General features: G+C 45.4%; 1 protein-coding gene across 1 annotated transcript; it reads right to left on the minus strand.

Moving 5' to 3' along the window:
• Positions 1-4,814: 4,814 nt before the first annotated feature.
• LOC119464105 (zonadhesin) lies at positions 4,815-25,709 on the minus strand. The gene is made up of 5 exons (XM_049655920.1): positions 25,632-25,709; positions 22,651-22,770; positions 15,505-15,648; positions 10,444-10,765; positions 4,815-7,506 (listed from the first exon to the last, which is right to left on the minus strand). Exons 1-5 carry the CDS (start codon positions 25,636-25,638, stop codon positions 7,041-7,043), a joined length of 1,059 nt encoding a protein of 352 aa, XP_049511877.1. The 5' UTR covers positions 25,639-25,709; the 3' UTR covers positions 4,815-7,040.
• Positions 25,710-25,737: the final 28 nt, after the last annotated feature.

Here is a 25,737-nt window from a genome sequence, read left to right on the forward strand (position 1 = left end):
ACAAGTTCAGACGAGTGACAGAGTCGAAAACCGGTCACAGCCTCAGTATCGTATTAAGTTAATAAAATCGTTCCTGCTAAAAATAACCACTAAAATCCATAAATAATGATTGATAATTTTTGTTCATAGAAAACATAATAAATTTTGAAGGAAAACTTAATTTGTAGCGCAAAAAATAAATAATACGATTAACAAAATTGCGACTACGAAACTAACGGCACACTGGATACCGTTGCAAAAGACTGCTCACAATAAAGTCACGCACGCACGCACACACTTAAAAACACATGCTCAAACACTGGTTTGGCGTTCATTGCGTCACTTATGAGTAAAAGTTATTACTAATATCTTTATTTTTAGGAACAATAACTTGTTTAAGTAGTTTGCAGCATCTTTGCAGATGACGCGGTAAAAAGTAGGGTATAACGTGGGCTCGTAACTGTTGTTTGATTTCTTTCATTTCTCTTTGGCCTTCGTTTGTTTCACTGAACATAGGAGAGCTGCAGGCTTGGGAGGCTTCCATGGCAAGAATTTTATCGCATGCTTATCAGGCGTTCCATGGCAAGAATTTTATCGCATGCTTATGCAAGGCGAGTGTCGGGAGCAGCCGCTGAGACAGCGATTAGCTGCGTAATGTTGCCGCTGTTGCTGAATCCGAAACTCTTTCAACGCGCTGTGCTCTCAAAGCGCGTTCGTTGTTTGATATCTAGTACCACGGCCGTTGGATAAAAAAATGTGTTATGCTTTCGAGACACAGGGTGTGGCACAGGAAATTCTAAGACCTCTGAAGTGTATGTTTACAGCCTGTGCGCGCTTGCATCCTACGGCTCGCACAGCGCGTCCGATGCTCAAAGGTAGCGTCGTCGCTTGTCGGCGCCTGCCTTATCGCCATCATCCGCGCTGCCACCGTGTCTACTTTTGGAGAACTCCCCATGCGCGCAGTCACCGTGTTTGCAAGTGAATTTCACATTCTTTTGCTCCCTAAAACGTGCACATTTTGGATCGCACCTATGGCTATGCCATATGTTGTATGTTAAAACGACGATGGCATTTGTACGCCAGCGAGCAAGTCACTCGTGGGCGATCATGAAGATGGTTCAACGTCGCAGTTTCTACGTAGCGTAAACGGCTACGAAAGCGGGCTGGTCCCGGACATAGTACAGTCTAACATGGCGCCTCAAAGCGCGAGCTGTCGCAAGAAGACGAAGAAGTTACATGGGGCGCGCGCGCCTAGCATTCAAAGCGCTGACTGGTTTCAGAACGAGAGACGTACGCGTGCGCTCGTGGCCTAAAGGTTAGAGCACCGGGCTGCTGCGCTCGACGGTCAACGTTCGGTGCCAAAGTCGGTCACACATTGTTTTCTTTTTACGAAAGCGAGCCCAAACTAGAACCTACCTACCTACCTACCTACCGCAAAGTGACAAGAATGAGGCAAAGAATGCTTCTTAATAAAGTTTTGAAATGTCGCCTTCATATGCGAGTCCTAATTAGTATATGCGAAACTCAACTGCTACACAACAAAAAAACAACTACGAAAATCAACACAAATTACTCAATAAATTATTTATTGAGAAGCTCTCAATGGTAATATCATTGTGCAACTGTTGAGCGAACTCAAAGACTTTAGAGACTTTGTTGAAAGTCCGTTGATTCAACAATACCCCAACAATACGTCAACGGAAAATCAACCGTCATTTTTGTACGGGGGCCCTTCCACTCCATGAAAGTGGTTAACCAGCGAAGCTGAAACTTGCTTGCGGCCCCGGTGTTTATCACTGGGTTAATCCCGAGGATTCATTAAAGTATTTATCAATTATGAGGTTACACACACGTTCGGCTGCGACGGAGAGAACAACATCACTGACGGTATGCCCGCAGTCCGCCGTTGTCGCTTGCGTTCAACGTCTCGTAGCCTACATGCGACGCTGTCGCATGTAGGCTCCCTAATGTCTAGAGTTTGCTCTGCGGCGTGGTTAGCAGCATTCGCCCGTCATTGCCGCTTGTGCTTATTCGAAATTAAATTGCTTTAAAATTAAATCTGTCCGTTACGTAAGGATTTGCTTAAGCAATTGCTCATACCCGGTAAACGCGGCATAATTACGATGAAAGAAGAGAATTTAAATACTACGCTGGAATGATTAGCGGCAACGCAGCCAGCGGTGGAAGCAGACGACGACGACGACGAACGCGGGACCGGTGGCGCGAGCGCGTGCCGAGCATAAGCACGAGCCAACGAGCCAGCTGCGGAAGAAGAGGACGACGTTCGAGCCAATGCTCATGATGATAGTTTTATGTGGACAGGCGATTTCAGCTAACCATATAAGGCTTTGCTTTAAAAACGAAAAAGAAACTATCCGCGCCAATAATCGACAACACTTCAGCATATGTTACGCGCCGTAATGACGAAGTGGCTTTGACATTTTGCTGCTAAGCCCGACGGCGCACGATCAAATTCTGGCAGCGGCGGCAGCATTTCGATGGGGGTGAAATGCGAGAACGCCCGCGTGGCTTGCTTTCGGTGCACGTTAAAGAACCCAAGGTGGTCAAAAAATTGACTCGTCATCCCGACCCTGCGAAAGTGGATGTCCAGAGAAGCTGTTGAAAACAATCACTACAACTACGGAGGGGGGTATGCAATGCCTTATGGCTTTAGAGTAATGGTAGTGATGCTACTTGTGACTAATGGTAGGAATGGGTGTAATGCAAGTTTCGACAGCACGGCGTCGCCAATAGCGCTGCTGCAACAACATTGAAATCAGTTGCTAGGCTGGTTAGTTTATATACGAAAGGCTAGGGACGCGACTCCGCACGTCGCAAGCTGCCGTCGCCGCAGCAGCTTGCGCAACAGTAATCTTTACCGGGAAACGCTTGCGGGAGCGCTACGTGCTTCGCATTGTTATCGGGAGCACATTATCATCGATTCTGTGGCTGGGATGCCTATTTTGAGCTTGTTCTTTATTGAAAGGTGTTCCGCTTTGTATATATATATACACATATGTATGATGCCAAAGAACCTGTGCACTGTTCGCTTCACTTTTCTGAGCGCTTGTAGCCTCCGCCTTACGGGGGTATAAACCATTGCATTTTTTGTTTGCTTACGAGGGTATGAGCCCTTGTTCTGCCCTTCACGGCCGCCGGGACCCGCCCACCATTTTTTTCTATCGACGTTACGCCATGAAGAAATCCCGAGATCCTAGCCAAAGTCAGCGTCGCTGTAAAATTTTGTAGTCCCCTCTACGGCATACCTAATAGCCGTGTCGTGGTTTTCGCACGTGAAGTGTGCGGGGCGCCGCCCATGGGTGCCGTGGCGCACTTGCTATCGGTATCGGTGCATGCGTACCAGACATGCATCCGCATAAAATGCGAGGCCTGCGCGCCTCAGGGGTTGTCTGGCCGGCTGAGCGGCACTCGAGTTGCGCGCGTACACGCTCTTCGAATTGAGGACTCTGGTCTGTCTCTGCACGGATGCGAACAAGCACAGCAAGCGAACCCCACAAATCTCACAATTTAACTTTTTATTTCACCATATATAGTCTAGGTTTTTTACAGATAGAAGGGAGAAAAAAGGCTCCCCTTATGGCCATCTTAAATCAATGATGGCGAGGGTATGTGCAAACGCCATCCTTTGATTATCTTTGTAAATGAGAACTGGCGTACCTCAGCGAAATCCTTACTAACTGAACACGGGAGAGTGCAGGCGGGGACAAAATATTCAAGGATCTGCGAGCACCTGCCGAACAGCACTCTTGCGCCCTCTAACGAAGCAAGCGCCTGGCGTCAAGATATGGCGCTGCGTAGGCGTGTCCTTGCGTGCTAGTGTGCCGGTCATTACGTCGTCTTCTCGCCAGCCTACTGTCGGAATCGTGATGAGCGCAAAATCTTACGCTAGATGAGTATTGTCGGTTTCAGACTTTGTGACCTGCGACCCACGACTATACGCTTGGAGAAAGGTGTCTGTTTCGGCTGGTGGAGCGTGTGGTGAATTGTTGCACTTCACAACAGCAAAAAGAGACGCTGCTCACCTTGCGTAATATTTTGCACTGATTTCTCTTCCGACAGCAGGATGGCCTGAAGTGGGCATAATGGCATGCTCACAAGTACTAAGTGACGTGCATGCGCCTTGCCGTGCTTCGGCACCGGGCACTTGCTTCGTTAAAGGGCGCAAGGCTGTAGTTTGTTGCGCCCCCCCGGTCACTGATTGCGCAGCGTATTTTTGCCTTCACGAGGCTTAGGAATCTGAGCTTCTTACGCCTGGGCAGGCTTATGTCTTTTGTCCACGTTTTTTTTTCTGATTGCCTTCGGCTCGCCTAGATCTCAGTTCCTCAGGACTCAAATAAATTTCTTGTCTGCCTTAAGTAACGAAAGTTCAGCAGCTCGGCGAGCTTGCTGTCGTGAGAAAAAGCTAATAGAAACGAAATAGGAACTTATTTTCCATATCACCTCGTATCCCACACTCTCCGTCATCAGTAGGTACACGGAGGTCTCCCCTCTGTGTCCCGACTGCGGCGGAGTTAGCGATTTTAAACACATGCTCTGGGAGTGCCCCTCTTTACAGCACCACACGGACCACGTATTGATGGCGGAAGCATTTTATTCATTGGTCAAGAGCCACGAATGGATTAATCAACTCCGGGCTGTCCAGAAGGCCCACGATGCGGCGGTGAGGCTTGGCCTTCCCGTCCCAACGTGGGAGCGGCCCGCAGTCTTGCCCCTACAAAAACGGCGTGAAGATTCTTCCGGACCTAAATAAATGTTACCACCACCACCACCACCCTTGCAATGGCCCCATCAGCCGGTTTTTTTATCTGCTATGTTTTTAAGGCTATTGCAGTATGGCGCGACGCTACGTCATTTTGTCTTCTGAAGGGGCACAACAAAGAAATACTTGAGATTGTTTTTCTGCCTAGCGCCGCTGGTGGAACTTGGAGAACAACAAGAAAACAGTGTCACCCGGTTACTATCAGAGCATTTTTTTATTTCACTTTCTCTCTACTTTCCTGGCATGTCCAGGAAACTCAGAGCCGTACTTGGCATTAAAATTATGTCCAAAATCTATTCTTGGCGATGTGCTGTAATATGTGTAATTGTGTATTAACGGCCAGTCGACTGGTTCTCTGTCGACCTAATATACCACCCTGTCATGGTCATCAGGCCAAAGCAGCCAGCCTATGCTAGCGCGTATAATAAATGTAAGGTCGTCTTAGTGCTGACCGACGATACATTTTATGATTTGCCCCATCCACGTCCACGTCGAACGTATGCCCACGTTTGTGTTGTAAACGCATGCCCATGACTGACAAATACGAGCATAGGCAGCTTGCACGAGCCAGGGGGCGCTCCGATGCTCACATTTCTCTCCAGAACGTCGCCGACACCGGCCCCTAGGGATCCGAACAAAATGAGACACCAAAAATAAGGACCCTCGCTTCATCTTTTATCGGATTGTTACGCAATGGACGTTGCCGAGCTGGAGAATGGGGATGCTCACCATTCTACGAGCAATCTCGATCGCACGAATGCCGAGTCCTGCAGAGCATGCGCACATAGAAAATTATAAATATCGGATACTCTTCCCTCATTACAAGCAAGAGGTGATTCTACGGCGAACGTTAAGAGTCCCTTCCATATTTCTTGCGAGGGATCAAAAGTTTCAAAAGCTCGCTAGGCTGCTTGTTCTGACGTTACTGTATGCATTGGGAAGCTGCAGCACAGGTTGGCAATGATGGTCTATGATGGTCCACACGTTTTCCGAGAGCACAGCAGTTAACCGGAATGAATGCAGTGTGTTTTGGTCACCAAATGGATAATGTCAAGTTCTAAAGAGTCTGTAGCTGATGGTTCATCAAAAGCATGCCCATAAGTATTCTACCGAGGCTAGAAAGACCGCTTGAAGTGACTTCAAAAGAAGCCCGCGAATACACGCAAAGTGCCTCGAGCGGACAGTCGCGCGGTAATTTTGCGTGTATTCGCGGGCTTCTTTCGTGCTCGGAAAAACACCTTTATGTAGGACGTATTGAGCAACACACAGCTGTATCAGAAGTTTTTCGTGTTGCTGTACAATTTTCTCATTGACACTTTTCATATATAAAATATTTGAAAAGTCGAATATTTATTAGGACTAATTTTGTAATTCGACGGAATGCAAAAAATTACCTGAGTATGGCCAAGCTATGGCAAACAACATTACCTTGGGTCTTTGAGGCTACGTGACATTTGCATGTTTTTAAATATTGGTGCATAATAGTTGGGATACCCTGTATATGAGCGGGCCGATCGAATTAAACTGCGTATTTAGAACGACATTTTTTACTTTTATTCTGGTTTCGTTTCCTTTCATTACCACACCGTTTCTACGTTTACCATTCAAGCTCAGAAATTATGAAGTGGGCTTGCTGGTAATATAAAATAGTGTGGTGGCTGAATAGGTCGCAATTCGAAGGAAGGAATCAAAAAGATAATAAAAAGTATCTCTATTTGAGTGTACTTTCGAACATATAAACATGTGTTTTGGGAAGCGATTATTTATACAAGATAAGCATGGTACATCTGCGAAATTGTGACTTATTCATGCCTAACAGTGTACGGTTCATTCATAAAATGATTTTTTTATTATTGGTATTAGCTTGAAGAGCCCCTAGTTTGGAAGCGGCAGACCCTTCTGCCGTATACGTGTTTCACGCCAAAGTTGCACTAAACGCGACTACGGACTACGAATCCATCGTACAATGTGCTTAAAAAGGAATCGCGCAACATTTCGCACTTCGTAAGGACCTTTACTTTTCCAAATCAAAGAACCTTCAACATGCGCTATTTTCTCATTCATGCACGAGAGCATTTCGCAAACCTTTAAGGATTGTTTCCTTGTCAACAGAAACCTGCTGGCAGGGTTCACGAGGTCCAACCTATTGCTCCAAAACAGGACAAGTGCTTAGTATTGGAACCCAGTAGGCCGAAGAAGTACATTTACTTGCGTCCTTCGATCGATTACAAAGAAATCTAGTCCTTTGTGAAACCTCCATCACACCACGGTGGAAATAAGCTTAAAGCGACTTGGTGTGCATGAAATGGGAAGTGTGGTTAAACATGGCGCATTGTGCGCGGTGGACGCAGACAAGTGGATTGGCGCTCTTGACAACAAATCCCTGCTTGCAGACGCAGCCGGCACCAGCACAACCAGTGGTGCACATCCGAGGCTGTTTGTCCCAGCAAGTCTCCGGACAACGGGGCTTGCATGGGGTGTACACCTGGTTCTCTCCGGGACACCTGTTGCGGAATCCAGGGCATTCTTCCGGGCGAACGCACACGAGTGGTTCGTGCTGCAGGACGACGTAACCAGGCTTACAGACGCAGCCCTCGCCGGCGCAGAGCTTGGGACATTTCGTTGGGAAAGGGTTCGCGCACGTCGCAGGACATGGAGAGACGCAGAGAGCGAAGTATTGGTTGTGACTGGAACACCCCGGCAGGCATTTCTTGATGCTGATGCAAGGACCGCCGTTGGGATGCAACCTGCAAGTAGATATAAAAAGAGAGACACACGAAGGAAAGTGTCAACGGCGCACTGGAATCACGGCCACTTATAAGAGGTGCTCTTCTTTCCGATATTGTAGATAACAGGAACTGTACATCTCAGCTATAATGGGTAAGGTTTATTAAATAGTACGCTTACTTTTATACTTGGAATTTCAGATTTAAGCTTGAGATCTCAACGCATGCCCTTTATTTTAGCTTTTCATAGGCTGGAGCGAATTTGCAGTAGTAGAATGTTCAGGAAAACAATTACTGAATAATAATTACTGTAATTATTGAGTTCTAACTCAAATAAGATTTCATTGTTTTTTATGTACTTTCCATGGATAGAAATAATGGTGAGCAAGTTGTTACAATTCTTGCTTGATGTGGAACGGAGTTTGGGCTGTACGGGGTAAAACAATGGTAGCAGCAAGGCAGGCTTACACTTTTTGGTGATTTTTCGCTTGATTTCCAGATAGTATAGAGGTTATAAAAGTTCACGTGGTCATTACAATCTCCGTTTTCGAGTTGGGTTTCATTTTATACATCCCCTAACATGACACCTGGCCCGGCAGTTACCTGATTTTTGCTCACGTAAGTGTCACTGCGACGGAAGGCGGAATTCAGGCCTGAAAAGCGCATTGAGAACCTCAAAATTCTCGCGGTATTATCGTTATTTAAGTGCCTGTTACATATCAAATGCCAAAATGCGCGCCCTAATTAACGTTAAAATATTTAGCATCATATTAAAACACGTCTCATATCTTTTGTATCATACAGTGATAGCGATTGGGATGCAGATACACTGCGACATTTCCCGTGGGCCCCGCAGCGACCGGCGAAACTGGGATACACCACAAGGTTGTATGGCGCACCGGCGACTCCATGTTCACCGAAAATTCACCCTCTGCATAATTCGGTGGTGGTGGTGGTCACAATCTTTTATAGCTAAAAAAAAGAGGTGTTGACCCCTTAGCGGGAACCTACACACTAGGTGATGTCCCTAGACCCGGACCCTATTGGCTGCAGTCACTGTCCTGACTATCTGGACCAAGTCCCTTGGGCTTGAAGGTCTGAGAAGCCAAGCGGCCCGCCTCCCAGTCCTTTCCTGTAGGGTTGGGGTTGGGGGTTAAGGTTGAATTTTGTTTGCAGGCCCATGCCATGTAGTAGGTATCTGCAAACCCCATAATTCGGCGCGTCAACTGCTTTGCCCACAGCAGCGCGGCGATCAGCTGTGACCTACGTATACGCGCATGCGCGCAAGTGTGCGGTGATCGAGCGCGTTTAAGTCTGGTGCAGGCGCAAACAGCGAGCACGTTGGACGACCCTCGAATCGCTGGCCGTGTTTTTCAATGTAACCCGGCCGTGCTGCTTCCGACAGGCCATGCTAGCCCGCAATACACTTTGGTCTACTGGGTAAGATCTACTGGGTCCTCTTACCTTGCCAGTGGCGTCAATATTGACAAGTATACATGTTTGTCTTTCACCGGTGGCCGCTTTCCACCGGCTAACAAATGTTAAACGTTATCGCTCGGTGCAGGACGCGCCTGCATTGGAAGCTTCTCGAACGTTATCGATACTTCCATCCTTGCCCTGTGGTCACCGACGTTCACGTAATCTGATTGTATGAGCGACGCGAATTGTCTAGAACTTTCCGGAAGATACGTGGGCACCAGGGCTTAATCTGGGACCTTCGATGACTCACGTATAAAAGCCGATGCGTTTCGCCACTGATCCGATTTCGACGATTGCCGACTGTGTTCGCCGCTTTCGTTGTGCTTCGAGTGTAGCTTGCTTTTGTGGGCACAGGTTCGCCCAATAAAGAATCAGTTTCGTCATGCACAGTTTTACGACTGTTTACTTCAGCGTCACTACTACGTGACAATATGGCGCTGGTTCCGCTGGCTGCGTCTTGACGCTAGTGTGTTGAGTGGCGACTTCTCGCCGGCGCAGCATCCCTGCACCGCGCGTTACACCGGAAGACTCGCATATCCGCGCCCTCGCATGGCGCGGTATCGTGCGGACAGTCTTTTTTATATTGGTGGGCAAGCATACACTAGTAATAACTGCTTAGTAAGGAACACTGAATTATACAAAAATTGCTGTCTGCGAAGTGTTCTTCGCCTTCTACGGTGAAACAAGAAATTTGAGAAGCAATTGCCATGTTGATAGATATTTGATGCTATAATTAGCTCCATAATCATATCCTCATTGATTAATACCATGCCAGAAGGCATCAAGCAGCTTTGTGCATATACAAACTCCTAATCATAATTCGAAACTTCATATTCAAATAAGCTGCTTCTATCGAGTGCTGCAGCTACCTCAGCGAGAAGTTTGCAAGTGCAATTTACGTATGGAGGCGCACGATTGCGCTTCACTCTACTATATTTGCTAAAATGCTTTCAATCATCATCATCAGGAGCAGCAGCAGCAGCATGTTTACGTCCACTGCAGCACGATAGCCTCTACCGGCGTTCCCTAACTACCCCTCTGTTGCGCCACCTGTCCATATCAGGCCAGCAAACTTCCTAATTTCATCACATCACCTATCTGCCGCCATCGACAACACTACCTGTTTCTTTACACTCATTGTGTTACTCTAACAGGCCAACGATTTTGTGCCTTATGCATTAGCATAGCCCTGCCCAGCTCCACTTCTAGGACCAGAATGTCAGCTACCCCCTCCCCCCCTCTCTCTATTCTAACCACAGTTTTCATGTCTCGTAACGTTACCCGTAAATTTTTCGTTCCATCACTCCTTTTTAAACGACATCAATACCGAGGGTATAGTCAAAACGGGGGTTGGTGCGTTGATAAGGAAGCGGAAATACTCAGAAGCCCAAGTGTTCTGGAGGACGTAGTCGAGGGGCGTAGGCAGCCGCATTAACGCTGGTGAAAGTTTAAAGCGTGTTGTATAGCCAAGCAATTTACCTAATGTAACCTGGCCTGCAGGCGCACTCCTGGTAGCACGTGTCGGGGCAGTTCATATTTATGGGCTGATTGCAGACGAGAGGGCACTTCGATTCGCACAAGTTGTAGTCCATGTTCAGGTGGTGCTTATCGATGCAGTGGTAGCACTGGTCATAGCTTATGCAGTCGCCCCATGAGTTGCGTACGTATCCTGGCGCGCAGACACACTCTGGGCGCATGCGCAGAACCGTCTTCCAAGTGGCCTCCGGGTGACAGAAGCGGTCTCTGTCGTGTCCACGGTTAGGAACCTCATGATGACCACAGTGCACCATCTTCAAGTGATCTGTTTGAGAAAAATCCAACAAACAAATGCGTAGATCAAAACACCATCTTGGAATATATCTGAAGCCAAACCTTGGTGAGTGATTAGGCCTATTTGAGGCTTCACGAAGACTAGTTTGCTTTGGCTTGATGAGTTTGAAGCAGGAATCGATGGGACATACCTAGTCTAGAAGATTGACCAAGGGTAGATACACAACCAGCGTCACATATTGAGTGGCTAAACAAAGGAAATAAAGCAAGTAAAAGAAGCGGTGAATTATAATTTCGCCAAGAGAATGGTGTTATTTAGAGATGCCCGCTAGCTGACATGATTGGTTACGCAGACCAAGGGTGGGCATACTTCTCTAGCATACAAAGGTTATATAAGCCAATTCTCGGGTGATTTCTTATAACCTTCGTATTTATGTCCAGAAATATATCCGGTGAGATAGCGGCCGACCAAATAGCCACGCCGAAACTGGGGAAAGTAGGCAAGCCCTGCTTCGCTTTAATAATTATGCGTTAAAGCCGTGGAAACTAATCGAAGGACAATGATGGACACTTCAGTGGGTAGTTATGGATTAGTTTACACAACCTAAATGTATTTCAGTTGCATATAAATCTGAGTAAAGAGGCTTATTTTTCCGCAGTGAACGCGACCACGAAACCGTAACACGAACTCGCTACTTGGTTCTCTCCCAACAATAGGTTGCCAAAGCATCTGAGTGGCCTCTGCTGTTACGCTGATGAAACTATAGGCCCCCTTCGATGTCACTGCTCTTTGTTCGCCTCTCAGCTAGATTTTGTATGTGATAGGCTAAGCCGCTTAAAGGACAGATAACTATATAAAAATCAAATTATGGGTTTTATAGTCCCGTAACCGTATACAGTGGGTCATGACGCACGCCGTACGTAGTTGAAGGTTCTGGACTAATTTTGACCACCAGGGGAATATTTAACGTGCAATAAAAGTTTGGTTCGCAAGCCTTGATTTCGTACCACCGCCATCGAAATGCGGCGAAGCCGTAGCTGGTATGGAACCCGCGACATCATTCTCAGCAGCGCCCATACCAGAAGAACGTGTTAGCCTAGTCCGTGCTTGCTGTGAGACATAATTATCGCGAGAACGCCGCGCACGGAAACTCCGTTTCGTCATGACTGTTTTCTTTTAAATGCGAAGCATTTCTTGGCGAACATTTGCATCTTTGACAGTATCTATCTATCTATCTATCTATCTATCTATCTATCTATCTATCTATCTATCTATCTATCTATCTATCTATCTATCCATCCATCCCTATCCATCATCTATCTATCTATCTATCTATCTATCTATCTATCTATCTATCTATCTATCTATCTATCTACCTATCTATCTATCTAGCCGCCTACGTATTTGTGCTCTCATGGTCGTTTCGTTAACTTGGTATGTACCAAAATTGGCATACTATGGCAAAAATATATGACGCACATAAATGATATGTCGTAACATGAATGTCATGACATGCGTGTCATGTAGGTCATGGAACAGCCGCCTGCGTCTTGGTGCTCTCAGGGTGGTTTCGTTAACTTGGTAGGTACCAAAATTGGCATAGTATGACAGGAGTATATGACAAACATAAGTAATAGGTCATGACATAAATGTCATGACAATGACCCAGCGAAAAAGATTAACACTCAAAAGCCACTGAAATGGCTTCTGACGTGGATACTAAGAGAAGGAAACACTAAAGAATTATGGTAGAAGTCATAGTCATGACCATAACTATTACAGAAGGAAACCACTGGTGAGAAAACATAGTCATGACATATGAGAAAAAATGACAAAGACTCAGCGAAAAAAGATTACACAACAAAAACCCGGGAAATGGGTTCGGAAGTGGGTACTAAGTGAAGGAAACACTGAAGGATTGTGGTAGAAGTCATAGTCATGAGCATGACTAAGGCTTTCGCTTTAAGATCTCTTAGGTGTACGTAAAGGGACTCCTGAGCACTCATGACATGAATGCCATGACATGCGTGTCATGTAGGTCATGAAGGAGCCACCAGTGTTTTGGTGCTCTCATGTCGTTTCGTTAACGTGGTAGGCTCCCCGGACACAGCTTCTCAAAACGTCGATTCCCACAGGGTGTGTGATCTGCCGGCTTTTTTAATCTTGTTTGCGTGTTTGCTTTTTGGTGTGGGTCGTTTTAGCGTCAGTTATGTGTTTCAGCGCGAAGCCAGTCTCTGAAGAAAATGTTCTTGGTACCTTGACCCGATACTCTTGATTCCACGACTGAGAGTGACTATGCCAGTGTACGTTTGTCCGGAGGTATGCGGCACTGTGTCCTCTTATCTTTCTTTCCCGCTTCCTCTACCCTTTAAATAAGGTAGCCAGCCGGGCTTGGTATTGGTTAAGCTCCCTGCTTTTCCTTGTTTTCTCTGCGCCTCCTTATTTTTCAATAAATGTAATGTATGAGAAGTTTGACCATGGTTAGGGTTGGCTATCTCAAAATCATAGATGGGAAAACAACAAAGACGAAACATTTAGAGAAAACGCAACACAATTTCAATTGTCTTCCACATATGAGTAAAGCGGCAACAAAAGCAGGAGCGTGTATCACGGAGCAAAAGTTAAAAAAATAAGTTTTGAGACTGCTAAAATAACAAAAGCAAGGTCAAGTCATGTGAACGTAGAGAAAAGTGAATTGGCACACTAAGAACGGTTCACAAGGAATTTGTCTATTCACTCCGTCACAACTTTTTTTAAGTAGAGCCGGTATCAAAAGTTTATTTCGGCAGTCTGGGTGCATAGCCTGGTAATCGGACTTACAACCTAGTATACCAGGTACTTTTTTTAGCTGCACAAAATTTTTAAACATTTCCTGTGGATGATATATGTCACAATTCTAACCCTTCAGCTAAATTACTCGACGAGGCGGCCATTACTTCTACGAGAAATCAAAATTAATAATTGAAGAATTGTCATAATTACACATTTTCACTTAATTACACATGACTGTGTAAATTATCTTTTTAATTATTACTTCGTACGGCACATAAATTCAATTTACAAATTGTAAGTGGTGAGCTTGCAAGGCGTATCAACTGAGAAAGCATTCTCTCGACCACACCAGCTTCGAGATCATATTTTCAAAGTGTCCGACGAAACGCGTTGAAATTCGTGTTACTTTTGCGCTTTAATGCTTAAAACAGCATTTTCTTTCTAAAGTAAGCGGAGTAACAGTGCATTCTGAACGTAAGTTTGACGGAGGAAATCTAGAAACTGGTGCCATCCTCAGAATTCGGTTCAAGCCAATATGCCTTGGATACTCACTAGCTGCAATTATTAGAATAAAACGTGCGCCATAAAGTAATCACTTAAACAGTTATTTTTGTGTAATAATGGTAATTATTCAATTAAGCATTTTGATTTTTCGTAAATGTAATGAACGCCTCATTAAGTAATTTAGCTCAAAAGTTAGAATTGCGCTATCTAAAACGTAATTAAAAGAAATTGGTGTAGAAAAAGAAACAAATGCAGCCTATAAGATAACTGCATAGGGTTGCACTGTTTTACTGGTTATCCGATCGTGTGTTTCCCGTTTTCACAAATGCGGTCGTTCGCAAAATTTTGATGCCGACTGTTCGCTCTTTTGTGGATTCTTTGTTAATTGGATGTCTAAAGCACTACATTATCAGTCACTATTTCTACACAAATGAAGATTGATAATGTGTGTTCCGTGCTTTGTGATTACCGAATACTTTTATCATCTGCATGATCTTTACAGCCTAATATTTTATCTATAAATAACTAACTACGCGCGTTGACCCATTGTAAACTCTCAACCGATGCGAATCACGCTTATCCCTCCTTGAATTTCCTTGTTACAGTATTCTAGCCTAATCCAAGCTGTTGTGCATGGATAATGCATGCCTGGGAGAAAAATGTTGATTTTTTTATAATTCAGAGACGCTAAGAGGAACCAAAATTGTATTCTTTATAGGGTTCAGTGGATATAATTATGGTGTCCGCATTATAAACGCATTCATAGGTGGTGATTTCCGTTTCATTTCATTTCATTCAATTACCCTAATCACCCCCGTAAAATGATTCAATAGTTTTTTACACTGTGTCAACGCACTATAGGACTCTGTTATAAAGTAATGTTATTCACGATCCCAAACTTGCCGTAAAAACAGACACACACGTCACGGGCTCACAAGCCAAAACGGAACCCCAGTGCAGTCATTGTAAGAAATAAAAATAATAAAAAGAAGAAAACAAAATAAAACAAAAAATAAAATGGAGGAAAATGTTAGAACCCACCAAAATAAACTATATCGCACAATACATGAATATTCAGTATAAAATGAACAATCAAAATACATCTTTGGAATGGTAGGCTCCGTGAAGCCTCAGGTGTTACAAACATCAAAGCAGATGTCAAAAGCACGTGTCAAAAAAGTCACCGGAACAATACATTTCACATTATTTACAAATTACGGATATTTCCCGAGAATGTTTCCTAAATAGACTGAAGAGGAAGGTTGTGGCTGCTTCAAATAACGGCATGCAAGATAAGCATCAAGCCGGAATATGTGAATGTGCCACCCCCTGCTAGCACCACCGCTCATTGACCTGCCTTTCTGAAAACGACGAAATACTACGCCAACCTCAATCTTGAGATGAAGATTAGGCGCAGTCACTTTAGCACTTACTGAAACAGTGGCTGTAATACAACAGAAATGCGGCCGCAGAAGGCATACATGTGCACTTACCTGGAACGTCGTCTATGATACTTGAGGCAAGCTTGGTAACAGGCAACTTCACGTTTACCGGTACAGACCGCCGTTTTCTCCCACTTCGACCCCTGATTGTTCTGTCCAAGGATTCCTTTTTTCGAACTAAACGTACTGCCACGCCTGTAGAAGAACGGAATACATACTGAATAAGCGATATTCACAGGCCCGCCACAAACAGCAATGAATGACAATCGCACGCTTGGATTCTGTTGCGCCTCGACGCACCAGAGATGGCCGGTTCGCGGCAGGACAGGTTATATTTTATCCCCTTAATGCAACAAATATTTGAGACGTTGAAAATTTTGTTTCACCCCATTTTCCTGCATCTCCGGAATAATGAAAGTGTGCTGCTGCAGAACAGATTAACAATCTTAATTGCTTCAGCAAGATCTTTTCAAGTTTGCATAATTTGGACTCCATGCGATAACTTTCTGCAGAAACGATAGATACGAGAATACCAGCTGTTTCATGTCAAGCCTACCTGGGAAGCCCCCTCCCCTCCATCCAGATTCCATGTAGCCATTTGCAATATATGCCAGATGTAGAACATTGTGAAAAACTATGATAAAAGTGAACTTGCTAATGATCACCTACCGATACCGCGAGCAAACACTCATACGTCCACCTTTCAAACCGTCTTACTAAAACACTACGCGTGTTATTCAAGTCTGAAGCACAGGTCCAATCAGACGTGTTTAAAAATATTTGGGACACAATTTATATCGCATTTTCTTCAGTGCTTCTGATGCAGTAAACTGGCGTGCACAATTGTACACAAATTGCCTCGAATGTTAATACTGTATTATGTTTTGAGACGCTTATTTGGCGTAGTGGGTAACAGAAAGCAAGATCGGGCTAATTATGGCGCGCCGTAGAAGCTTCACCTGCGCAACTCAGTAGTGAACGGAGTGTCTTTTTAACGTTAGCCCGTTGCCGAACCACTTGCTCAAAGGAAGTCACCGCGTTCTTGGTGACCAAAATGTGTGTTGTGTGGAGTGTCGTCAAGACAAAGACGAAGTGGTGCGAGTACTGGAGGAGGAGAGATACAGAAAGAGGAAGTTCAATAAAATGGAGGAGCATCTTTATCCTTCTCTGTTGAGTTCTTTACATTTTGGCGCAGCCGGCAAGATTAAAACTAGTGCGCTTTGAGAAGACTCGCCGAACGGGAAGATGGACACGCTGAGTAGCTACCTCCCAAATGACCAGAGCGGCGTTGACTCTAGAGGGTCTTTTACATCAACCGAGACGCTCATCGACGTCACCAGCAAGGCAAGCCCACGCGAGTGTCCCTTGACAGAGAGAGGGAATTTAGCACTTTGATGAATCCTGACAAGACCTACTGTCAGACAGTGCCAAATGAGTCACCTTCAAGACAGAATACGATATCTTTTATGATTAACTTACTGCAGATGCAGTCAAAGCAGGTTGAGCAACAGTCACAGCTCTTGAACATCTTGAGCCAGGCGACATTGCACAGAGCCGTTACAAAAGGTGATGCCGTAAAGCCGAATAATTTGGATGGTATGTGAACGGCTGCAACTAGATGGATTGGCCTTTATGAATATGCTTGCCAACAAAATCGATATGATTCGGATGACGACAAGATAAGAAACCTCAGGCCATTTCTGTCAGGAATCGCGAAAAAGTGGTTCGACATGAGAATCACTGACCACCATAGCGACACGTGGAATCAATGGAAACGGAGCTTCCTGATATCTTTTGAAATTAACCAGTTAGAACGGCGGAACAATGCCATTTTGTCGGAATTCTTCAAGAATACTTTTATGAAAAGCGAAGGTTACTCGTGCTCACTGACGTAAGCCTTCCTGATAGATCAGTTGTGCCACTGATTATGCTAGGCATGAACAAAGACTGTCAGAAACAGCTGCTGGCGAAATCTTCTAAGACCGTCGAGAGAGAGATAAAACTTTATTTTGTCCATGATGGGGTCTGGGGGCGGTGGGGGTTGGGAGACTAACCCCCAGGCCTCCCCTTCCTCAGACGGCGGCCAGCCCTTGTTTTCTGGCGGCGTCTTCGGCCATCCGGACGGCCCAGAGCTGCTCTTCTGGGTCCAAGCTGAGCAGCAAAGTCTCCCACTGCTCGGCCGTAGTTATGATGTGTGTAGTGTTAGTGCGGTGAGTGTTGGTGGGTGTAGCTTTCGGGCATGCCCAGATGATGTGATTGAGGTCAGCGCGGGCCTCGCAGGCTTTGCAGAGTGGGAGTATGCATCGGGGTAAATTCGGTGGTATAGCACGGGGTTTGGGAAAGTTCGCGTCTGAAGTAGTCGCCAAGTGGTGGATTGTGATTTATTCAGTGTTTTGTGTGCTGGTGGGTAGCGTAATCGCTCTCTGCAGTAGTGGAGGAGGATTTCTCTGAATGTGACCATGCGGTCGCGCGCGTGTCCGCGGTGCAGAACTAAGGGCTCATCAGGACTGGAAGATCCAGGAGACGGATGATGCGCCTGGTGTGCGAGAGCTCGGGCGGCATCGTGGGCGGCTTCATTTCCAGCCAGACCCGAATGACCAGGGGCCCAGATGATCTGTACGCGGCGTTGCCTTGAGGCGGGAGTGTCGGAGAGTATTTTCTGTGCTTGGGGTGCTATGAGTCCTCTTGTGTAGTTGCGAATGGCCGTTTTTGAATCGCTGATGATGTAGTGTGCATTGGTAGAGGCATAAGCCAAGGCGATGGCCGTTTCCTCTCCTTCTTCGGGTTGAGTGGCGAGTATTGATACGGCCGCGGCGAGGCGGTACTGCGAGCCCGCGACTACGGCGACCGCCATGGCGTTCTGATGGGGGTATTCCGCGGTGTCCACGTAGGCTACATCTGCGGCGTGGTCGTAGCGCTTTTGTAGATGTTTAGCTCTGTCTGCACGTCGCTCCTGATTGTGTTCTGGGTGCATATTACGAGGTATGGGCGATATAACTAACTGAGCGCGAATGTTTGGAGGGACGGGTACTTTTGGTCCGAATTGGGTGGTGTAGGTTATGCCTAGGGTGCGCAGAATGTGTCTGCCCGTGGTGGAGTTGGCGAGTCGTTCATATTGGCTTACACGCTGAGCTTCAATAAGCTCGTCTATGGTATTGTGAAGGCCAAGGGCATCCAGTTTCTCGTTAGATGTGGAAATTGGAAGCTGTAGGGCTTGCTTATAGGCCCTCTTAATCATGGTGTGGAGTTTGAGCTTGTCAGTCGCATTGAGGTGAAGGTACGGGGCGACGTAGGTGATCCTGCTAAGGGCGTAGGTGGTTACCAGACGAATGAGGTTGTTTTCTTTCATGCCGTGATGTCGATTTGCGATGCGTGCTATGAGGCGAGTTGTTTGGTATACATGACTATCTAATTGCTTGAGCATCTCCGTGTTTCTGCCGTTTTGTTGGATGCGTAAGCCAAGGATACGGATGCTAGGCACTGTAGGTATGAGTTGCTGATGCACGTAGAGTTGTATCTCGGGGGGATGAGGGTCTGGGCGTCGACCTCCCCACGTAGGCCTGTATAGAAGGAGCTCCGATTTCTGTGGGGAGCAACCAAGGCCGCGTGGTTCTACGTATGCAACAACCTCGTTGATGGCTTGCTGCAGCGTGTCTTGGATGTCCCCGTCGCTGCCCCCGGTGACCCACAGGGTGATGTCGTCCGCGTAGCTCTTGCCGGCCTATGGAACAACGTTATTGTAGACTTCTTTGCGCATGCCGACTGACATCTGACTACGCGGAAGAAAGCTGAAAATGTCGGTCAAGTGGATGCCTACTGCACATTAACCCGAGAGCATATGAACGCAGCAGCGAAAGAGAGATCACTTGGCAGTGAAGAGATGGAAAGCGTGGTAAACTGTAAGGACAATGCATCTGTGTAATTCAACGACAGAGTCGTTGTATATTTATTCAAGACTGGCATTCTTCACGCCGCAATGAAGTTTAATGGCAGAGGCAAGCATGTGCTGGTGGACACAGGATCGTCTGTGAGTCTCATAAATGAGGTCTTGGCAGACATAAGGGAAATCCGACAAGATAAAGCAGTGGAGGTGCAAAGTTACGATGGCAGCAGAAGACTTCTGCATTACTTGACAACATTGATTGTAAAATACACGAATCATACAATTGAGGTTAAGGCACTTGAAATGAATGACGTGAATTTTTCTTTCATATTGTCAAGGCCGGACTTGAAGCGCCTAAAGTTAAACATATCTTTGAAGGATGAATTGACTATCGACTCAACGTTAGAAGAAAGCTGATTGGCACACGAAACGCAGGTTAGGACGGTGGGAAACGTTTGCAAATGGAACAAGTACTTGGTTTCCTGCAGATCATCAGTTAGGAATCGCCGGCTGCGTTATTTTTCTAGGGACCCCCAAGACAGCCGAACAGCAAATGAAATATAAATTTGGAATGAAGAGAAACTTCGACAATAGGCACTATCGTAAGTTGCCTGTGATTGAACCTGGAAGTTTCATACTCGTCAAGAAAGGACTGAGTGTCCCCAAGTGCCAATTTAGTGGTCCATCTATGGTCACCAAAATGGCAACCGAGCAAGGAATCTTTAAGTCGGTGTACTACGAGACTCCTGCGAAGACAACCGAAGTTAGCTCCGTTGGGATCATCATGCCGTACTATCCCAGGAGTGATGGAGTCAGATGCACCGGAGAAGGCGGAGGGTCGTCAAGACGAAGACGATGTGGCGCGAGTACCGCAGGAGGCGAGGAAGAGAAAGAGGAAGTTCAATAAAATGGAGGAACGGCTTTATCCGTCTCCGTTGAGTTCTTTACATGTTGCATTACTTGTTTTCATTTCAATAACTCTAAAATCGGTAGCAGACCTGGCAGTACTATCAGGACAAATATTTGGTTTCACTGAAGTTTCTAGCGAGTTCGAATGAATAAATTCTGAACGCATAACTTTTACAAAATTGTTGCCCATTGTTGCCTAAATATTGCCCATTTAAATATTTTAACACCAATCATATGCCTTTACATCTATCAAAAAATAACAAAGCATCCATAGCCTAGCAGCCCTTACTCTTCTTTTTAATGGAAATAGCACTGGTTACATTAAACTGTGAAATGTGCACGTTAGTAGGTGTTAGAAGCTTTACAGTGATGCCGTACTATAGCTTAGTGTATTTCGGGCCGTACCAAAGTCAGCATCCGCATATGAACGCGAATGATGTCATGCCAACAGATCTCGGCCCTTGCTTCCTAAGCCTTACTATATTCTTTCTCTTTGTACCGCCACTTTTGCTCAATTTTTTTACATGTGCGCACTGATTTACATTTATCGTGTGCACCGCAGCACATATAGAATTGCATGATTGCCTTGTATGTGACTTCTTGCTTTCAAGAACAAAACCGTGCAGAAAACAAGGTCACGTGGAAAAGAAGTATATGACAACTTCTTTTCTACGCCGGTGCGTACAAAATAAGTAGACCTTGTTGTCTACTTCTTTTCTACATCATCGTGTTTTTGTCACTATGCTTTATTTAGCATAATTCATACTACGACATCTAGATTTCGGTCATTCTCTATTATCTTGGCAACCACCGCTAGGCGACGACGTCGTGTTGCCGTTAGTAGTAGGAACAAAGACGTATTTCTTTATATACTTTAGCCTATTGGGGGAGCGCCTCAGAATCAGTAGAGGAGAGTACTGCACTTATTGTAACATTATGAAAAAACTATAGCAGTGGATTACATTGGGCTAGCTGATGTGGCATGACTTCTCAAGTGTGACACATGGCACCAAAACGTGGACAAAGTGGAAGAGAGGCAACGCAAACGCTAACAACGGCGTCTTTATTGCAGCTAGAGAGGATATATAGGGCGCACAACCACGCGCTTTCATATAAGTCTCATCGACATGTAACGATAGAAAGCAGCTTTAAAATGCGTTAGTAGTATACGGCTGTGAATAAATTGCAGAAAAGACGACTTGACGAATTTTAAAACGTGCTTCTTCTCCTCCTCAGCACTCCTTCAGAAGGAACCTTGTGCTTCCTACCAGGATGTACCTTCCAAGAAATGAATTTATCTTTTACTAACATCTAGTGAAGGCATGCTAAAACATGTGGCACAGCCTTTGTCAGTTACGTGTTCTTCATTTACCAAGCGCGCGTATTCGGATTACCCTATGTGTGCACGTGCGAACGTGCGCCCGGCTCTCTATTATCTTGATTAAATAAAGCAATCACTGTTAGTCTGCGCTAGCTTCGCCGCCCTTCCCCATCTGACCACGTGTTACTGCGCTGTTTCGCACTTCAGAAGCCAAGCAACTCTAGTTTGGCATACGAATGTTGGACCTTTGGGTTCCGTACGAAACGCTCGCTAATCAGTTAGTACCAGCCATTTGTAGTCTTACCCTTTGAAGGCCTAATACCACATCCACACGTGAACAATTTAAGTGCTGTCTGCTATTCATTTACTCGCTGTGCTCTTTAACTCTCCAACTATAGCGAGCCAGAACAATGGTACAAAATAAAGTTGGACCATTATAATAGAACGATCTCGATACAACCAAAGTGTACCAGGATCTCCCAGCACCGCTGTCTGGACGTTTTAACCCGAATGCATTAAAATCGCGGACTTGCGCCAAGAAGCATAATGACTTGCCCGATAACACACCGCGCATGCATGGGCTTCCATTTGTCGAGATTCCTTTTCGCCGCGAGTTTCCGATTCACATTCTTCTAGTCCGAATAGCTTTCTTGGGCTTTTTCGTCCGTTTTCGTGGTCGCTGGTAATAGTTTCACCAAGAATACAAAGGCGCTGATGCAAAGGACGCGGTTTGTTGCGCAACCAAGTTGCAGGGTCCGCTCGTCTCCAAAGAGCAACTAGTATGGCGCTTTGAGACGCCACTTCAGGCGTGTTATGCTGCTGTTCCAGATGTGCTGGTTACCCACTTTCTTTGTGTAATTGCCCAATGAAGCAACGAAAGCTACCTAACCATCCTGCCTGTAACAAATATGCACTGCAAAGCACACCATTCCTCTAAAAAAGCGAACACAATTTTAAGAAGCGTCCGCCTAATTTCATACGTTTACAATCACTGCCGATGGCTTTTGCCTGATTTTCTTGCTTGACTTGTTAGGTTAGTGGAATTCATCTTCTTTCACTCTGCTGAATAGCGTTTGGGACTCACGTCTTCCGAGGCGTCCGACGCGTCTTCCGGTTCTGGTTCCTCGTAACAGGCCCGCTCCCGTTCCCACCAGGAGGCCAGTGCCGGCCGTGCCGAGAGCGCCTCCAACAAGAGCACGTACGGCTGAGAGGATAGGCAATAGGAAAGTGCAAGGAAAAGAAAAAGCAAATAAAGGCTTCTAGCCTATGCGCAAAGGTCAGGGCTATATTAGAAGTAATATCCTGTCATGACATTGACCTAGTGTCAATTTCGATCCACAACGTACTTTCTGTTCTTCTCTTAATCTCTCTCTCTCCTTTTCCCTTCCCCAGTGTAGGGTAGCCAACCAGGCTCAGTACTGGTTAACCTCCCTGCCTTTCATTATATCATTCTCTCTCTCTCTCTCGGTGCATCGGTTTACCAAGTGTGCCAATTGCATCTATGGCAACCTAATGCATAAAAACAACACAAACATGAAAATTCACTGCATGGCTACCTGCTACCATTTAAAATAGCCGCCTGCACACAGTACATGTGTAGGCAACATAGTTGTCGAGTGGGGTTTTCAATTACATTCTAACTCAATTTTGGAATGCGGAAATCCCCGTTCATTTCACTCCTTTGAATTCGGAAGTGGTGAAAGGTGGATCATTCCCACTCTTCAAATGGCTAAAGTAGTCCAATCCACCCCTGCAATTCCAGTGAATGAAACGCATTCTCTATATTTGTTTACTGCTTGCGCTTGCCTCCCTCATTGAAAAAGCATATATTTCAATCATTAACAGCGTAACGTAATAATCATAAACAAGGTAACGCAATATTTTTTCGTTTACGCACTACTACTCTTCACTTTGAAAAGCGAAATGCATTATTATGTTTGCAGGACAATATATTTTCTTTCATATTTACAGGCATATTTTAATTGGCATCATTTTTTTCATGGAAGCCTCTGTGGCTGTGTGTCATGCCGTTTCAAATCACCATAAATTGATACTGGGTGCAACCATTTCCAACATTGTTTTTAGCCTGCGTCCTTGTTTCATGAGCGAATCATGATCTTGCTGAATTAATCACACTTGGGCATTACAGTTATTGTCAATAAATGATCCTAAACATCGTAATGGAAAAACAATTCTGGTCAACAGAAGTGCACAATATATACAATACCGTTGTATTTCTATTACCTCGGCAGAGGCTCTCTCGCCCATAGATAGATACTCAAAGATCCAGTATAGAGTAAAAACCGAGAAACGTAAGGAATTTCCCAAGTGTAGTTAACACAGAGTATTTAGCAAACACACCCGTTTTGCTACACTCGTTTTGCCTAAAAGGAAAGGCCTGTCAACCAAAGTTGTCGCTTATGAAGACAAGGTCGACGTAACTTTTATATGTACCTATATGAACTGAAATCGGGGAGGGGGGGGGGGGCATTCAAAATATAGCAATGCTGCATGTTCGCAAGTAATTTGTGCATCATTAGCATTATTTTCTTCATCCCCATGTGAGACCTTGCAGTTTCCTCCTGCGCCCTCTATTTCGTTTATTCATGTCAAGTTCTCTCATCCGCTTTTTTTATGCGGATGAGAGAACTTCGACGATTTGTTCTTTTGTGTCGACTTGGGTTGACACGCCTTTCTACCTATTTATTATTTTGACCAAGAGGCCAGGTGGATTATTCCAGATACAGTGTAGCATATGGTACAGTATAGTTATTTCAGTCTACATGGGGCACTAATTACGCCTGTGCCGTTAATTTACCTATTGGGAGACTAAATACTGTTTTTTTGGTCTCGTTCATACCTACATTTTGACACCTTTTCCGACTCACTACGACGATTTCGAAGTAATAAAATAGCCCCTTTTGTTAAGCAATAATATACATGGACAGCAGATCTCAGACATGCCAAACCAAAAAAAGAAAAAGAAACTCAGCAAGGAGGACCTACAGAAGCATAGTTTTCTGGGCGAGTTTGTATTCATTACGAAGGCAAGCGCTGTGTCCGTCTTCCTTGCCTTCGTAATAAGTGTTTTTTTTTTTGTGCTGCTCAACTCAAGAAAGAAGACCCTGTCTTCACAATAAATGTTTAGCGGTCCAGGACTATGGACTGACTCCATTCGAACTCCATTCCGAAATCTCGGGTTCACATGCTACACCCATTTCATTGGCCCCCAGCTGGTGCCACCATTCCATTCCATTCCCATTCCATTCCACGGGTTGGAAAATTTAATCATTACAACTCCGGAGTTGCTACTCCGGAACCAGACTGATCAAAACAGAACAGGCGTGATGCCCAAGCCTCCCTTAAAACGTATAAACATCTGTTAGGCCAAGCAAAAGCGCTGAATGAAGGTATGGCTCTTTCAAGCACACTCTAAAAACGATTGCTTTCCTTGCGGTTTATCTTATCCCCAAACAATAATCGTTATCTATCCTGCGTGCCTCTCCTTTCTTTAACCCTGCGCGCCGGAACTTCCAGGTAACAAACCGCATGCGCGTTATCAGGGTGACATATCATTCCTGACGGAAAGTAGCGAGCGTATAGTTTTCAAGTAAGAAGCGCCAACAAGACAGATGACGATTATCCTTCGAGGACAAGATAGGCACGAAGGTTGTAAACGATTTTTAGAGCGCACAGGGAAAGCATCTGCGCATCCATTGACCTCAAATTGGCGTAAGGGCCTTCACTGAGTTCTGGTAGTGGTGAGGCGAATGAGTTCAATCATCCAGCCTCACCAATACACACAGGTTATCGAAGTAAGTCCTTAGTCAGTATCCACAAACTCCAAGTCGGGTTCGAGCCTCGGCAAGCTCTGGCGAGCGAGAGTGAAGTAATGTGGGTCAACGTGGGCGAGTCCAGCTGACTTCATTTGGCCGCGATCCTAATCTCTACCCCAGATGTGAAAGATTTTAATCCAATGAACTTCATAAGATGCTGTAAGTATTAAAATAGTGAAGATGCGACTCGATAATTAAAAAAACATCAGCCATAGACAAGTTTGCTCACCATTCATGTCGAACAAGTCCGTGAGCGAGGTTCTCCTCCTGGACGTCAAAGCACCTCCGCTACCTCCTCCATCTCCTCCGCCCTTGGCCTGGTACGAGCAAGTGCT

This window comes from Dermacentor silvarum, chromosome 9, assembly GCF_013339745.2.
Source record: "Dermacentor silvarum isolate Dsil-2018 chromosome 9, BIME_Dsil_1.4, whole genome shotgun sequence".
NCBI lineage: Eukaryota > Metazoa > Arthropoda > Arachnida > Ixodida > Ixodidae > Dermacentor > Dermacentor silvarum.